At 34.4% G+C, this 18060-nt stretch overlaps 2 protein-coding genes and 1 non-coding gene across 4 annotated transcripts; all 3 read right to left on the bottom strand.

The window, feature by feature from the left end:
- Positions 1-555: 555 nt before the first annotated feature.
- Positions 556-8548, bottom strand: LOC133697594 (protein ESMERALDA 1-like). Of its 2 annotated transcripts, XM_062120249.1 has the most exons (10): positions 7816-8548; positions 7347-7416; positions 6313-6380; positions 6091-6179; positions 3893-4090; positions 2780-2984; positions 2498-2665; positions 1650-1817; positions 1376-1566; positions 556-1182 (listed from the first exon to the last, which is right to left on the bottom strand). In XM_062120249.1, the coding sequence occupies exons 1-10, from the start codon at positions 8203-8205 to the stop codon at positions 1020-1022; spliced, it is 1710 nt and encodes a 569-aa protein (XP_061976233.1). In that variant the 5' UTR covers positions 8206-8548; the 3' UTR covers positions 556-1019. The 2 variants fall into 2 exon arrangements, with proteins under 2 accessions (XP_061976233.1, XP_061976235.1); XM_062120251.1 differs by lacking the exon at positions 7816-8548 and having other exon boundaries at positions 6313-6402; positions 7347-7409.
- A 5929-nt stretch (positions 8549-14477) lies between these two features.
- LOC133696711 (10 kDa chaperonin, mitochondrial-like) lies at positions 14478-15352 on the bottom strand. The gene is made up of 3 exons (XM_062118977.1): positions 15054-15352; positions 14802-14941; positions 14478-14672 (listed from the first exon to the last, which is right to left on the bottom strand). Exons 1-3 carry the CDS (start codon positions 15156-15158, stop codon positions 14624-14626), a joined length of 294 nt encoding a protein of 97 aa, XP_061974961.1. The 5' UTR covers positions 15159-15352; the 3' UTR covers positions 14478-14623.
- A 951-nt stretch (positions 15353-16303) lies between these two features.
- On the bottom strand, positions 16304-16385 carry TRNAS-AGA (transfer RNA serine (anticodon AGA)). Its single transcript has one exon. It is a non-coding gene; the product is annotated as a tRNA-Ser (tRNA).
- Between the last annotated feature and the right edge of the window lie 1675 nt (positions 16386-18060).

The following is an 18060-nucleotide window of genomic DNA, read 5'->3' as shown; positions in this document are numbered from 1 at the left end:
AAAGATACAAGAGAGCTTTTATAATGAAAAAGACAAAAAAAGAAAAGGGAAAATTTTATCTAAACTATTTAATAGCTTTAATTATTCGCTTAACAAGGGATATTTTGCTCCTAAACCAAAATTAAATCCTTTTCTAATTGAATCTCAACCCCTTTCTAATTGAGCCAATTTTCATAGAACAAGATTAAATCCTTTTCTAATTGAGTTTTAAATAAATCATCCAAACTGGAGCATTTACAATAAAATACCTTTTTGCCTAGAGTTTGGATAATGCTGATTGCTCAAACGAGGAAAAACATGTTCATGACTAAATATTTTGGCCGACCAAAATTTGAAATTCCAGATCATTTTTTCTTCAAAATATACAATTGCAAGACATTATTGGTCAAGTGGCCAGGCTCGGTGCCCAGCTAGTTGCCCAAAAATGTCAGAGCAGAAGATTAGGCATCGATAGCTTCCCTTAAAATCTTACCAAGAAACAGGATTCACTAGACGAGCAATCAAGAGGCAAGGCAAGAACATGTATGCAACTTACAAGAAAAAGAACAATCAAGCTACGAAAAAAATGATACCCTGAATTTTCACAAAGGTACACAATTCGTGTCCTTTTTCTAGGGTCTTGCACGTCTATCAAACGTCCAGCTAATTTACAAGCAACGAGAAAACCAGGGTACAAAAGAATCTGACTAGCCATTGTACAGCTTGTTAGATACAGCAGCTGTAGCAGTATGTATGATAACAATGCTCAGTTAATACCCGGGGCAAAATGTAGTCTGCGTCCTCTGGCATCATGTACAAAAAGTTGCAGCTTCCCCATTTCAAGTCCCGGGAAATAATCTGATGAATGCGAACTCCATTAAATCCTTGAAGCTCCCAAAATTGAAGTGTAAGCCCTCCCACCATGCAGGAAGGGGAAAAAATGAAAGAATCGCGAGATGAAAAAATTGGAGTCATCAGCAAGATGTGTCCACAAAAATAATCGTAGAAGAAACAACAATCAAAATCTATTCCGAAGCAGGTCATGTAACTGAAGATGATCTTGAATCTTCTGTTCTGTTCACACGGCACATGCAATCTGGGCATGGATAGGAATATACGGAGTCATTTGGCCTTTTGAGTTCAAATCCTTTAGAATCGCTGTGAGACCGCATATTCATCATGTGTCGCTTGAAGCTCTTCCATCTGCCAAAAAAGAGGAAATACAAAATAGTGAGTACTTGTTTCTGTACAATAATGTGCATTCTAAACAACCAAACATGTTCAGACTCCAGTCCCCTTCAATTCTTTATCCGATCATTTTAGTCTAGCACCACATGAAATGCAGGATCAAAATCAAACTCAAGGGTGCTATCTTTGCAGCAATATAAATACATACCCGATTTTTGGATTATCAAAGAGCAATGCTAACTTTCGCTTGTCTGGCCTGATTGTCTTCGAGTGTCCACCATACAAGAATCTTCTATGACCCATCAAAAAATGGGGGAAGTTGCCACCCTGAGTTGTCACAAATACCTCACTGTGAAGACACACAGTGTAGTCTATTGCAGCCATCCTGGAAGAATAATTCTGGAAGCAGCAACTCAAGTCAAATCAATGACACTTAATCAGGCCTGAAAGATGGATGAGAGAAAACCACAAACCATACAGACCTTGAATGGATCAAGTTCCTCATCCAATGCCAGCATGTCTTTAGTCAACAGATTTGGAAACATTTCCAACAGCGGGGCCATGTATTTTTCAGAATTGTAAATCTTTCCAGAGGCCAAATAGATATGCGTGTTTTTATCAAAACCCATGCCCCTAAGCATCAATCCAACCTGAGAAGGTTTAAAAAATATCATGCTATGAGAAAACTAAACCAAAATCTACAAACCTACAGGCACATGTATAAGAAGCTTTACAGTTACATAAGCAGATGGAAGTTTTATTTACACCTCATTATGTTGAGAAGTCTCAATTTAAGGTAAGAAAACGATCAGCGTGTTTCATATGCATTCACCAGTACTTCCTGGTTGGGTCAATACCTGCTTTCCTTTGGACTTCAAATTTAAACTAGTAGTGACAAAATACAGAATTTGCATGATAGCTCAAGAGAATGTGAGGTTATGGGACCACAGTTTCTTAGGCCATACACAGTGTAGTTACTTGAAGACATGTTGAAAGCTGTTTGTGCTTCCTAGGTTGTAAAACTGAACCCATTTCTCAGTCATCTCAGAGCTAGAAGAACATATACACCTACTTATCCACCAACTTTTAAGATAGTGACAAAAAAACAGCTGAAATATTTCCAGTTTACTTTAGAATGTCTCAACAAGGATTCACAATAAGGGAAAAACATTGGCAACGATTAGCATTCACAATAGTTTCTACCGAAGTGTCAAACATAAGTATTTTACACCTATTTGACCATGAAGATCATGTAAAGAGAACACATGGAATTGAATTCTGAGTATTGCTTTTCAATGGAATCGAGTAACAGAATATGAATGTATATTACCTCTAAAGGAGTAAGAGGACACTTCCCATTGAGCCTAATTGCCCCAGGACGTATAGTCCGACCAGGCTTTGTAAATTTTCCTTTCCAACCCCTTTCCCTCGCTTCCTTCATGTCTTTGGCTTCTTGCTCTCCACCATCAAATACACAGCAAGAGAAAGCAACCATGTCCTGCAAGTGCGCATTTGCGACCAATTTAAGATTTCACTCAAAAAATACAAAACATTGTTGGTTGTAATAGTAAACAACACTAGCATTGAAACTGCTAATTTAATGACAGCTAACCTCTTCAAAGCGAAGATGAATAGAAACATACTTTCCACCATGGCTTGCACTGCGTTCTTTCATTCTTGCTACCAATGTTTCTCCCATAGTTAATATGGGATTTGAGAACCTTAAAGCTTCATAATTTGCCAAACATCTAAGCCGTTGGACAGCTGGAGGAACGTCAAATGATAAGCGATTTGCAAAAGGAGAAATCCTTATGACCCTGAGACGGTTTTCAAAAATCATTGCTTCAAATTAACAATCATAAAAATTGATTGCAATATATTCAGCAGTCATCGGTAATAGACACACAGTGAGACTCGTGAAACATCATCAGAATGTGCCGGAGTCGTTCCAAAGAAAGACATCATTGTGGCATAGACACACCAACAAAACCAGAAACAAGAGAATTAATTCTCTAGAAGAAAATTCATCTTTTCTAATATCAATATATGACGTTCTTTATGAATGTCTGCATATGGTGCTTATCTATAGGCAACAAGACAAATAAAATAAGAAACCTACTAAATAGAATTCCTAAACAGTCAAATAATAATTCCCAACGTTGTTTTTCTTCATCCCCCATCACTGCCTACCTACACTTCGAACATGTTTGCATCATATATTGGTTATAATAATCTCTCGAGATAAGCAATCAAAATAGGGAAAATGCATCAGAGTAGTCAGGGTCAGAATCTAAGGTTTAACATCAATACAGTGATGCAGGCAATTTCAATGTTAAGATGTATTTCTCTTATACAGAGTGAAATAAACTGTTATAAAGCAATACAAGAAAGAAGTTATCAATTAATTACAATAGATTAGATTAATTTGACCAAAGAAAGTGATCAATTAATAATGACAGATTAAATTAATTTGACCTTGACAATCATTCATAAACAAATACCAGCACGTCCAAAATTTATTTGTGTAACCACCACGGGGGCTGCCCACAACCACATCTTAAGGCATCAATGGATGGTATGGTTATCAGCACAAACTGAAACATAGAATGAAATGAGGGAGGGGGACACCTGGAATGACTTGCTGTTTAGATGGAACACAGAGTAGGCAAGTTAAAAGGTGGGAAATCTATGTTGTAACAAATAAGATTACAGCTTTACCACTCACCTTTCTTCTAATAGCTTTGGAAGGACAACATCCCTGTAATACTGAACAGGTGCCCATGCTTTTACTCTGAAGTTCTGGACATTAGTCATGTTGTTATCATAACGCTCCATAAGATATTCAGGAATCTTATCAACCACCCTTACTACATTTTCCAATGTACTGATAAAATAGTCCTCATCATATATGTCTTCGAATTTGCTGCACAAGTGAAACCCCGTCTCAGCTGCTTTGGTCTATATGAAAACAGGTCTCTTGGAACAAAATATTATTATTTACACATAAATTTCTCATAAACTGTGGAATAAAAACAATAAAAGGATTCCACTTGTAGACAATGTTGTGCTTTGTTCACAACACAATCAACAAGTACAAAAATAAATAAAAATCATCAATTTGTTTGCCCAACTTCAAAACTGCTCTTTTTCTCAAATAGAAATTTTAGATCATGGATAATTTACATATGTATCTCTCTCATTCATGAGCTAGTTCAATGAAAAAGGTAGAAGATAGTCAAAGGAACCTCTCAAACCAAATGCACACCTTGCAGAAAGCATACCTAACAATAAGAAATCAACTTAAATATTTCTCACAAAATATCAATCTCCAAGAACCAGATTTTTCAAGAGGTAACATGTGATAGGGTGGGAGCATCTAGCAACCACTAGACAAACCAGCTTGGAATCTCCCTCATAAAGGTACAAATAAAACAAGCTAGTAACCACAACACAAACCAGTATGAAAATCAAAATCATCTATCATGATAAATAATCCACCCAAACTACCCATATGTAATTTCTTTTGACCATATTTAAAATAGACCAAAGCATCTTATTTCTGTCAAGAAGATAATTCTGTTAGGAATTCAAAAAACTGAAGTTTCACAACTTTGTGTGCTTGGTTGAATACAAAAGATTTAAGGAAAAGGTGGTAAAGTAGTTGCCCACTACCCAACAAAATGCCCATAGTTTATAGAAGCTAACATCTGCCACGAAATCTAGTCCACACGGACGAAAAAAGTGGGAATCGATAGCACATCAATCAGGCTCAAACTTTTACAATAATGCACAAGGAAAAACAGGGCAGTTAACTGCAACCTACGCCAAAAAATTACTTTGATCAAACCTGACATATATAATAAAGTTGCATCATATACAATTATCCACCATAACTGCTAACTGAATTCTCGCCTTAATTGTTGAAACTACAGCTAGGGTCAAATGAAGAAAGCGGACAGCTCCAAAGTTTTAATATAAGCATGCAACTGTTTGCTCATCCAGTCAACCCTCAAGCTAATTTTTCAAAGCAAACGAATATGCATTTGATTTGTTTATCAATGAAAATGTCCGAAAACAAAAAAAATCATCCAAACTATACCCTCCTAGAAGCCAAGTTTGAGTGATTTGAAATTGATTCTATCATGGCCAACTTTTATGGCAGGTCTTACAGAGAAAGTGCAAAGGGGAACTCTCAAAAAGTATTCAAGTATATCTGACCAGCATATGTAAACATGCATGAAAGAATTAAAATCCAAATAACTAAACCAAATCATCCATTATTTGCATGCCTCGATAGATTGTAAATTATCTCCAACAGAAAACTCGTACTATCTAACATGACCTATGCATGAAACAATCAACCACAATCAACAGGATCAAGGGGAGGAAGATGACAAATCCAAACAGTGTCTAATAGATAATCTAATGGAAACTCTAGTGCAGAATTAGTGTCCTGATAAGAGTTTTTCTGCCCATACAGAGTAAAGGAAATAGTTTTTATAATATATTTTGGCTGATAAAATGTTGACAGGCATCACACGAGCATCACACGAGCATGAGCTGTTGTAAGTTTATTTGATTTTAGCGTGCATTTAAGCAGTAAGCTAAGCAGCTTCTTATGGTATTGACCAAATTGGGAAATCTGAGCATTTGTATGCAGAATGCAATGGTTAATTTACAGAGGCCTTTTACAATAGTTAGGTCAACTTATAGCCATATTAATATCCCGACATCATGAGAACCTTTTTATCAGATTAAGCTACTTGAAAAGGGATAATACAGCATATGACATGGTATTCCTACAAGTTACTTCAGTAGTACAGTTCACGAGTCAAACCAATAAAATCTCGTACTTTTTTCTCTATTACGACATTATTAGGCATATGGTCCAAAAAGATTACTGAAGAACAGGTGTTGACTAACCTAGGATCTCTCCAGATGCTATGATAATGAAAGTTAGGAATGAGGAGAGTTGCATTAAGAAAGCCCGCCACAGCAACCGCATTGCATATCTACAAGGATCCACAGCAATTGCGTTGAGAATACAAAATTGACAATTTGTTAAATGAACAAGAAGCTTGCATACTAACAAAATCATGAACATTTATGACTATGAAATAAGCAAAAACAAAGAATGAAACCAACCGAAGTTCTCTGCTGATTCAGACCACCATTTGCCTCAACATAGATGTAGCCATTTGATTCAGGTAAGCCTATCATGAAACATCCACAACACTGAAACTTGGTAAACATAAAGACAAACATGACTAACACTTGGACAAGTATTTATAGTGAGGAAAACATATTATTTATCTCTAACCGATAAGAAAAATCCTCCTGATATTCTATGGCATAAAAAAAATTCTTGAATGATATTGAGACTGAAACAGGTTGTTAAAGGTGGGAGCTACAATAAATACAGTCCTGTATTAAATGACAAAGGTAGCATTGGTTTTCTGTTGTTTCATAGCAGTAAGAGTGACCACAAGAACGGGTATTCATGATGCAAAACCAGAATTAGATGTTATGTTTGCAATGGTGAGCCAAAAAAAATTAGTAGCAATGATTTGAATATAGTAAAATAATATTATTCCAGTAATAGTCCAACTTATGATTATTAACCATATAAATACCAGAATGACCAATTTCAATGAGGCCCAGCTTCTTTTGACAGAAGAAAGCAGGCACTGAATTGAAATGCAGGATGAGTATAAACAGTGAGAAGTCAATCCCATTCCTATGCAGCATATCCTATTAAAAACATCTGAAGACCAACTGCCTCAAAACAACTGTGACCATTATATTCAGACAGACTTTTTCATGTTCCTGTACATTCTCTTTATCCATACAAGAATGATGCAAGCCTAAACAGAAACAAATGCCACGCACAAGTGCACACAATACAGCTACTGTTCAAATAAATGCAACAAAGCTTCATTAACATCCAATTACATCTTATGAAGGAAACCATATTTCTGCGACTAAAAAGATCCAAATCCAAGTATCTCTTACAGCAGAGATGCATAAAACTAAAGCAAGCAAAAATTAATTGATATTGATAAAAGGTTTATATCAAACAATTGCAACAATTAAAACCCTACATGCTATTCGCAACTCTACACTTCAAAGACCAGCTGGTCAAGATATAGCATAATGAAGCTCCTTGACATAATCCATACCTTCAGAAGACTTCTTTATGCACTGTCTCCACTCACCACTTCTATACGAGTTTTTCCATACAGTTGATAGCTACAAGGAATTCAATTTCTTATCAACACGGACTAAAACATGAGTAAAGAGTAAATCATAAACATAAAAACCAATGCAGGAGTGATTCTATAGATAGCCATAACAAGCAGCCAAGCACAAATATATATATGGCATTTAGAACTATAATAATGCATTTCTCAGAAATAAGTTCTATCCAATTCTATAGACATTGCTATACATATCACAAATTGGAGCCAGCAACATCAAGCTGCCCCGTTTTAACAATGAAACAGAACTAAGTGATAATTAAAAATTTAGATAGTTAAATCACACTTTGATTCTGATTTACAATTCATGCGATGCCAAATAGTTTCTACTGCAAGATCCCAACTTTCCAAATCATGCAGAAAATAAAGAAAGAAATAATAAAAAGCGCACCGCATCAGCTGAAGAATTATCGGCATCCATTTCCGGTCGAAGCTTCTCATAAATCTGAGGGCTCCGATAAACCGAACCAGGAGCAGGCTTATGGTCAATTACAGGGCCAACATCGAACGACACCGTTCCCATGTACAAAAGCATACCAGAAATATAAATGAGAGGAGCGAAAAGGAAAATCCCCTGGCGGCGGAGGAGGGCAGAGAGGAGGAACCAAGCGAGGCGGTGTGCGAGGGACCTTCCTGGCGGGAAGGAGGAAGGGGTGAACCGGCCAGACTTGGACCGGCCTCCTCCTCCACTTCCGTGACGGTACCTAGGTGAACGGAGCGGCGATTGAGGCGGTGACGGTGTTGTGTGGCCGCTGCTAGGTATTCTATTGTAAGCGTGCATTTAGTAGAATTGCAATAGTAATTCGATTTGGATCTTCGTCGTTTTGATTACTAGTTCTTTCCTACGACGTGTCGTCATGCATATCTGTGTTTTCAGTGCTCTCCCTCTACCTCTCCCCTCTCTTTCTTGATTTCTCCCCCCTTTTCTCTCTTGTTTGGAATGGTTTTAGAAGGGGAAAGACACAGAGAGAGTGAGAGAGAGAGAGAGAGAGCACGTGGTGGTGGGGAGAGATAGTGCAAGGAAGGAATGTATTTAAAAAGAAAAAGAAAAGAGAGGGAGTTTTGATGGTGGGACTCGAGAATGGCTTCCAAATGCTGTTGTTCTCGATGAGAAATATAATACGTTTAAGATTAGATCGATGTTGTTTTCTCTCTTTTCGCTATTTCTTTGTTTGAAAATTTAAATGACGCTTCAAGTTAACTTTAGCATCCCTTGACCTCTTTTCTAATAGGAAGATTTTAGAATATCCTGGAATAATTAATAATATTAATTTTATAATTTTTTTTTAAAAAAATCACATCCTAATCTATAAAAAAATATTTTTATTTATATTTAGAATATATATATATATATATATATATATCTATTTTATTAATTTTAAAATGTTTTTAAAAATATATTTATTTTAAAAAATACCAATTTAATTTTTAGTGTTTTTTTTATGATTTTGATATAATAAAAAATATTTTTAAAAAGTAGTGAAATCACAATATTTTATACGCGCACTAAAAAAAAACAAGCATAAAGAACACATGATATTATTTTGTTTTTGCACTTGTATTTCAAAGAAAATTGTTGTAAATTTGAATCCCTCTTCAATATCCTATAAAACGAAAAAAAAACTACGTAAATGCAATAGATTTAAAATAAGGGATAAAAATAATCTAATCAAGGGGAGTTTTATTATTTCAATAAAAAGTGTTAAGCAGTGAGTTTGTGGAGGAAATCTGTTTTTTTTTTCTTAGTTTGAATCTTGAAAAAAAGAAATTTATTTTTGATTGATTAATATGAAAAGATTTTTTCTTAAAATTATTAAAAAATAATAATAATTTCAGTTAACGTATAAACAATCCAAAGATATATATATATAACAGTATCATTTCAATAAAAATTCATCGCCCTACATTCAGTATTAACAACTCATGTGTCCGTTGACCGAGAACACTTTTCATTTTCTTATTTATTTATTTCTCAACGACGATCCACCTATTGCATTTTATTCTCGCCTTTTATTATTTTTTGTTCTTTGTACAATTAATTAATCACATGAAAAAGTTGTTTGGATTTTGCCAAGATTTATAAGCAGCTTGGGAACAAATAGTCTTGCTCCCATTTTCTTGACGAAACCAAGAAAACTAATGGAAAGGAATTGTAATATGCGTGAGGCTGCTTTTTTATTTTTATTTTTATTTTTATTTTCTTAACGTCAGCAAGGCTGCATCAATCAACGAAATTAGAAGAGAAGGCAGTTGGCACAGGAAAGCACCTGTAGTGCAAGTCATCATATGCTATCAATGCCCCTTATTTTAGAAGGGAAGCACGTGCCATGACGAGGCACAGTTGAGACTGTTGAGTGGCGTCACTGGCGCGTTGTTGGTTGCCCTCTCCTTCGTGTCTGCTACCAGCGCACAACAATAGCACATGCACTCGGTGGTTATTTTTTTAGAGTATTTTTTATTTATTTTAAATTTATTTTTGATATTGTATATCAAAATCATATAAAAACATATAAAAATTAATTTAAAATAAAAAATTAATTTTTTTAAAAAATATTTTCAAGCTACAAAAATAAACAAACAGTGATCTCAGCCATCATCACAGCGCCCATTTTGCCTTCCAATTTTTTTGTTCTTTTTATCTTAAGCTATACTCCCCACGTTGTGATATTTATTTAAACCCAGAGATGACTGATAAAAAAAAATCTCGTGGAAGTACCAATTGCCAGTAGAAATCCTGCCAAAAACCTTGGAAAATAAACCACTAAAGAAACATCCCCAGTGGCTGGAATGTAGGAACTCTAAAACATTCCTGACTGAAACGTAAACTTACAAGTTCGAATGTAGCTCGCAGGGGACTGATTTGAGCTTTAATTGCCTGGTACGATCACCTTGTCTTGTAAAGGAAGTTTTTAAAGTGTTTTTTATTAGAAATATATTAAAATAATTTTATTTTTATTTTTAGTTTTTAAAAATTATTTTTAATATTAGTATATCAATATAAAAATATTAATTTAAAGAAAATAAAAAAATCAATTTAAAAAAAACACTTTTAAATTATAAAAACAATCAGGTACTAAAACAGGATAAAAAGGATGCTAACTTTAAAGACAGACATTAAATTTGGAGAATATCACAACCTTCATCCCTAAACAAATGGTGCCTTTTATTTTAATCATGCCAGATTCATCACAGGCATGTGAATTGAAGATAATGCAGGGAATTTTTAAATCAATGGAAGCAAACTCATTTATGGGGACACTCTGTGCTGCGACACCTTTATTATCACCATTGGCTGGAAAACTTAAATAATTCTAATCCAGGTGCTTCTAGTAGTTATTTTATGTTCTTGCATCCATACGGCAAGTGCGCATGGATGTCTTACAGAAACGCATCACTGCAGTTTTGTCAGTCATGACACCCTCTTCAAGTTAATTATTTAATTTAATTTAACTACTGATCTCTTTTCTTGCCCTGTTTCCCCCTGTTGGTTGGCCTGTGATTGCTTTATTTCACAGATTTGTTGGTCTACCAATTTTTTTCTTGCATGAAAAAGACACGAAGCAAAAATTTACAAGAGGGCCAATTTGATTTCAGGACAGGCAAGTTGGGTTCTCGGTACGTGCTCCACCAGTGAGTAGTGACCAGACCTCTATTCATTGCCAGCTCTGTGAAAAACCCCAGCACAAAAAAAGACAAGTGGCCAACTAATTTCCTCGTCTTCCCCTTCGTAATACGCCGCCCCACACCAAAACGGGTTGGATTGGGATCCTTGGTTTTATTTTTTAAATCCTGGCCTTCAAATTTATAACATTGAGGTCATTGTATTTCCATTTCGAGGTGAAGCTGTTACTGAAGTAAAAGGGAAAGAATTGGGCAAATAAATGCAATCAAGATTTGTATTTCCTTTTTCAGTATTAAATCAATGATTAAAAAAAATAATTAAAACTAAAAATAAATATGAGAAAAAATAAAGACTTAAAAGAAGCATCAGATAAAGACTTAGGCTACGTTTGGAAACGCGGCTGCGGCTGCGTTCCTAAAAAATTAAATTTTTTTTTTTTACTAAAATTTAATATGGTTTGTACGTCTTGGATCGTTTTGATGTGTTGATATCAAAAATGATTTTTAAAAAATAAAAAAATATCATTGGCATATATTTTAGCACGAAAAATTATTTGAAAAACACTCACAACTATACCGTTAAATACGCTCTTAAAAGAAGCATCAGATAAAAACTTAGAAGAAGCATCTCTAAAGAGAAAACATTTTATTTGCTTATAATATGTTTTTCTTTCAAGATGTTAGAGTTTTTAAAAGCAACAAAAATTCTCCAAATCTTTTAATCATTTTTTTAGTTAATAAAATATATATATATATATATATATATATATATATATATATATATAAAATATGGTGAAACTTGAGAGAATTATATATATAAAAAAATTAAATTAAATTATACTTCCAAATCCTTGTTTCTATTTCAACTCAACTTTTAGTTTAAAAAAGTTTAGCAATCGATCTAAATTGAAAGCTAGGGTTCATGTCACTTTATCTCAATCACCTCCAAAGCATTCCATCTGCCAAGAGCAGCAGTTTCCTAAGATTTGCTCTTACGAGGAGACCATTAAATGAACCAACCATGCCTACAGCTCACGGTCTAAAAGCAATTGATAATGAACGGGGACACCATGTGTTGCTTTTTCCATGATCAAACGAGGCAGGCGAGGTTGGCTTGAAAAGTAGCCTCTCCTCGTGTGCTCGATAAGAAAGCAGCTCTTCAAACTTTGGTATGGGAGGCGACGGGAAGAAATGGAAAATCGATTTTCATCGCGGGTATTCTCGTGTAAGCTAGAATACATTTTCTTAAATCATTTAAAAAATATTTAGTTGTTCTTGTTGACGCGCAAACTATCCTAGAGATATTCTTTCCACCCCTGAAAAAAAAAACGCAACACATGAAATTTGCCACCGAAAAGAGCACTTCTCTTGGCAAATCAGGACAGCGACTCACGTTATGGCCACTGAGATTTTCCAATCAGACAGTTCATTGCCTACTTAGCCTATACATTACACTTTCTCACTATGTTGTTGTGGGGCTACTAAGAAACTAACTTCAGGTTGTCCAGTTGTCTTCCTTGTTTATCTCCTCAATCACGGCCTCAGGAGACGCAAGCACACGGACATGGATGTGAGAACAGACAGTACTAGAGGGGTCAACCATGTAGATTGGAATTTTGGGCCTCACAAGATGATTTTGCAAATTACTAGGCTGGCACTGAGATTGCAGTTGAGATCAGTTTTTTTTTTTTTTAAATGTAACTAAAAATTTTTGTGTTATAAAAAATTATTTGATATTATTATTAAATCCAATATAATAGATTAATTTTAAAATCTCTCGACTTGAGTAGGTTAAAATTAAATTATAAAAAAATTATTTTGATATAATTCAGTTGATTTGATCGGTTCAAGAGCAACCCAACCAAATAGTAAAAAGATATAAGAATGAAATTTAAAAAAAAATAACATAAAAAACCTTTTTAATCCATATTATTGCTTACCTCGTGTTTAAAATTAATTTGTATAAGAGTTTTATAGACATGACTTGACCAATTTAAAAACAATTCAACCACTTGAAAAAGAAAAAATAAAATTGACAAAACAAAAATTCTTTCTACTTGATTTTTTACCTAACTGGTTGAAATAAAAAAAAAGAAGATGAAATTAAAAAGAGAATAAAAACAAGAAAAATAAAATGGAGCAATACAGAGTAGAATTAGCATCGCCAGTTGCAATGTACTGTCAGGTGGTCCGAGAGATGTGGATTGCTCCAACACTTTGCCCGGAACAAATTCATCACCCTTTAATGCAATGCCAGGCATGCCGATCATCACCAATGAATATTCATTCTTTAAAATGGTGCAGATCTTATGACAATTATAATCATAGTTAAAAATCAAAATGCCGTACTTTTAACCCAAAAAAAAAATCAACACATTAAAAACCAGGTTTTGTCCCGAATCAACAGGATCTTAGATCAACTTAAATTTGGCAACCCATGGTCATAAATCAACTTAAATTTGGCAACCCATGGTCATAAATCAACTTAGATTTGGCTAATTCAACCATTCCTCTATTTTTCAACCTGGACAGATTCAAACTCTGGAAGAGCAAGATCCAGATCAAGCCTTTCAGGTTTCATAACCATGACCATCCCCCCTATTCTGCCAACAACTTTAAAATGCAAAAATCTCGAAATTTCAAGATCCATATCTCAGAACGGACTGGTTGTCTGGGAGTGGGAGTCGCATATCTAAATTCCAAAAAAGAAATCATGTTTTCAACTGAGTCTCCGACTCTCCATAGACACTAAATAAAACCTTTACTGTTGAAGTCTCTCCGAATAATTAAGCTTGAATCTTTTAACGATCTCCCTTTCGTCCATAATGCATAATCCGAATTTTAATTTGCTGTACATCTAAACCTCACTTAGCATCTCATGGCACACGTGCCAAACTATATTCCTCAAAGCAATAACCAATAAGAGAATAAAAAGAACAATAATCCTACCATGCATTCTCACAACCAAGCTAGCATCTACGAGATATAATCCAGTTATTTAAATCGAGTTACATCCACAAATGTCATTGAAGTATGATATTGGAATGATCAATCATTAGTCTTGAAAAAAATCAGAAGTGCAAACACCAATTCACTGGCATTTAACATTTCAATCATTGATAGCATATATAGCATCAACGGATAGGCCAACCTATCCGTTCATCCACGACCCATTTGCTCTAATCAGTAAGTCAATGCTGATTGTTTTTAAGACACCAGCACATATGCTGACAATAACAACGACAAACTCTAAAGCAAAATCTCAGAGCCATTTCCACCATGAACTCGAAAGTCATCGTCAAATTAACCAATACTTGAATCAGTCATTTACTTATTCCCATACGGTTCTGTTTCAGTCTAGTTAAAGACGAAAATAATGCAAAAACAAGGGGGAAACCCCCAGAAAACAGAGACAGATAATTGCCATTCTCATATTCTAAAGAAGACTAACTTTAATTCAATTTTAAAAAACCCAATCTGTTAACAGTTACATCCATAGAAACCAGGGCCTTAACCCCAAAAACCTAAATAGAGTTCCCAAAAAACAAAAACCCATTTAAATGAACAGCAACCAATTTCTACTCATGTAAAGTGCCCAAGATATCCTCGTCCCTGTACAAAACATACCTGCAAAGGAAAAAAGAACAACCAACACAGACCCAACAACAACAAAAATAAATAAATACACGGATAGCCAAACCATTAAAAGAATATCATAATACACAAAAATTAAATCAATACACATGAAGCACTTACTCTTTTTCACCAAGCTTGACTTGGGTACCCCCATATGAAGGCAAAAGCACAGTGTCACCTTCCTTCACAGCTGGAGGGATAGTGTTCCCTTCAGGGCTCCTTAACCCAGGACCCACGGATATCACTTTTCCTGAGTTCAGCTGTTTTCATCCCAAGCAAATCACCACCACCCAAATTCAATTATAATATTAAATGTAAGGAGGAAACAGATTAACGCTGAAATATAGATAAAAGCAAAAGTGAATGAGATACCTTAGTAGATGTCTCGGGGAGGAGAATTCCAGCAGTTGTTTTGGAGGGAGGGACGATCTTCTCCACCAGGACGCGGTTGAGGGTAGGAATCAAGCGCCTGGCCATTCTTTTCTCTTTTGTTAAAAAAACTGTTTCGGCAAAGTGAAAGAAAGAGTGGAGCTGCAGTTCTGGATGTCTCCTTTTAAAACAAGAGGGATTGCAGGAGGAGGAAGGGGTTGGGGGATCAAGTTCCTCTAGAGAGAAACAGAAGGTTCTAGACTTAGATCCTAGGGTTTTGTTAGGGTTTTAACTGGAGGGCTGCGTGCCATTAATTATGGGCATCCATGTTTCGAGTCTGCGTACCGGTCGCCCAATAACCAATCCCAAATTCTACCCTGTCAAAAAGGTTTTGCCCAGTATCCGGCCCATATATTTTAAAGAATCACTCCACAGATCCATATCCTCCCGGCCCGGCAATATGCATGCCTGTTCCATTTACATAGCTGGCTTGTCCCAGCTAGAAAATAGATTTTCTGTTCATTTTTGTCTCTTTGGTTTTCAAAAAAAACTATTTTAATCCTCGTGTTTAATAATATTATACAAATCAGTCATCAATTGAAAGGTTCTTGGTCCTCGTATGTTTTCAGAAATACATATAAATTCTTGCAGTAAAATAAATGGATTTAGATCCAAAACATGTTAGATCGTGAAATTCAAATTAGAATAGAATCTCAATTATGCTATTTAACCGATTTGAATTTTTAAAAACATGATTTGTCATTTTCCTTACAAGAATAACAAAGGATCTCATCCCAAAAAACTCCCATGTATTGAGAAAATATGACTTAACATGGGAGTCCACACAAAGCATATTCTACACATAAACATTCTTTTCTTTTCGTTTACCACGTGAATGAAATAAAAAAAATAAATAAAAAAGGGTTCGAACCAGGTGACTCGCACTGTGACATGTTATTTCAGAATGATAAATTAAGATTGAGGCATATAAATTCTTTGTTTTTAATTGATTAAATGCTTTCCATTTCATAACCACATCATGTTCATTTAACTCAATAGTGGCGATGGAGACTAATTCATTTATGGATAGCGAGTACAAGGTCAGAAAAACAAATGTATATAAATCGATCCAAGATAAAATGAAAAGTGTTGGATGATTTGCACCATTAACCTGCTCTGAATTCCTTAAGAAATATAATCCTGGGGTTCAGGGAAAAATACAGAGGAAACATAATAAAAGATACATGATAACGCGTGAGCGGCAGGATTCGAACCTGCGCGGGCAGAGCCCACATGATTTCTAGTCATGCCCGATAACCACTCCGGCACGCCCACTTAATGATGAGAAGATGATTACTTATTGAACTAACTTTACTACATCGGGCTGGCGTCCCAAACTTAAGCTGTAAGGAGATTTTTTTTTGTGACTAAATTACTAAAATTGATGGCGTTTAAATGCTAAAAAATATTGGTATCACAGTAACAGTTATTTTTTATGTTTGTATATTAAAATGATATGAAAATATAAAAAAATAATTTTTAAAAAAGATTTTTTGAAATACAAAAATAAATAGTGTAATTAGATTTTTTTTAATATAATATTATTAAAAATTCAAATCTTAACCGAGACCGAAGAAAAAATATTTTTTTATGAATATATTAATTCAGATATGATTAGACTTCTTAAAAATCTACTGAGGAGAGAGATTCACCTTCAATAGGTGAAGTGTGGTTTGAAAATATCTTTATTATTAAAGAAAAGAAAAGAAAACTAAAATTGGTTCCACGATAACAGTTTTCGCATCAGAAAGAACTGCACATCTTGACGTATCACTGTGATCCTTGCCATCTGGAAGGAGTATCCCTTGCTACGTGGCAACTAGTTAGAGTATTTGCTATCCATGTTGCTCTAAAATTTAAATTGATATAATTTTGAAAATAATTAGAGAATAGTATATTTGATGACATTTAAAAATGGTTACATGCTGCCGTGGAAAAAAGAAGCTGATGATTTGACCTCACAAACTTGGATCTATCTTAAGACACATGCATCATACAAGAGGGACAATGACAGCGTTCCAAGACCCCCATTATTGCCATGATGCAGAGTTTTAGACAGGTTAAGATGAAAAGTTTAGATACAGAGAATAATTGATGCAGCTGCTAGAAACGTTGATTCGCAGGGACCAGGATTCACATTTCGGATTAGTATCAAAATCCAAGATATTTATGGATAAAATGATACGTCAATAATTAGTTGAATAATCTGATATATTTTTTATAGTTAAAATATCTAGTTATATTGATATAAAAAATTGCAAAGGGTTGGTAATTAGTAACAAGTGATATTTAGTAAATTAGGTAATAAATAGCATGTAATGTCCTCTAAACTTGGTACCTGTAAAATATTTTTTTTTATGGACGTGAATTTTCTGTAATGGTAAAATTAGTTACTTTACAGAAATAAAAAGTACAATAATATTTTTAAAATAAATGCTCTGAAAAATACATATATATATATACAACAAATAATGAAGAGATTGTGAATCTTTTTTTAAAAAAAAATTTTATAGTGTATTTATAACTTATAAGTCTTATTATTTTATGATGAGGAAGAACAAAAACATAATTTTATATTTGTGATATTTTAAGTTATATTCTACTATATATTAAATTAATATAAATTATTAAAGACGTGTGGAATCCAGAAATTTAAAGTAATATTAAAGTAGGGGATACAACAAATATGCTAAAGTTTTTCGCCACTTGTGTGTTTTGTAGCGAAAAAACTTTCTCCACCAATACAACAAATAGTAAAAAAGAAAAAAGAAAACATAGAGAAAATTTGGAAAGCCTACAAAAATAGAAGAGAAAAAAGATACATTAAAACAACCGTTCCCATAGCGTGGCGACGGCGTGAATTTCTACTTGCAATGATCAGAACAATATGAGTTTTGTGGTGGTGAGGGTTTTCCAAGCTTCCCGTTTACATCTCAAGTTTTACTTTTTT

Source organism: Populus nigra, chromosome 6, assembly GCF_951802175.1.
Source record: "Populus nigra chromosome 6, ddPopNigr1.1, whole genome shotgun sequence".
Classification (NCBI taxonomy): domain Eukaryota; kingdom Viridiplantae; phylum Streptophyta; class Magnoliopsida; order Malpighiales; family Salicaceae; genus Populus; species Populus nigra.
The sequence above is the reverse complement of the archived record's forward strand: the minus strand, read 5'-3'. Positions and strand labels throughout refer to the sequence as shown.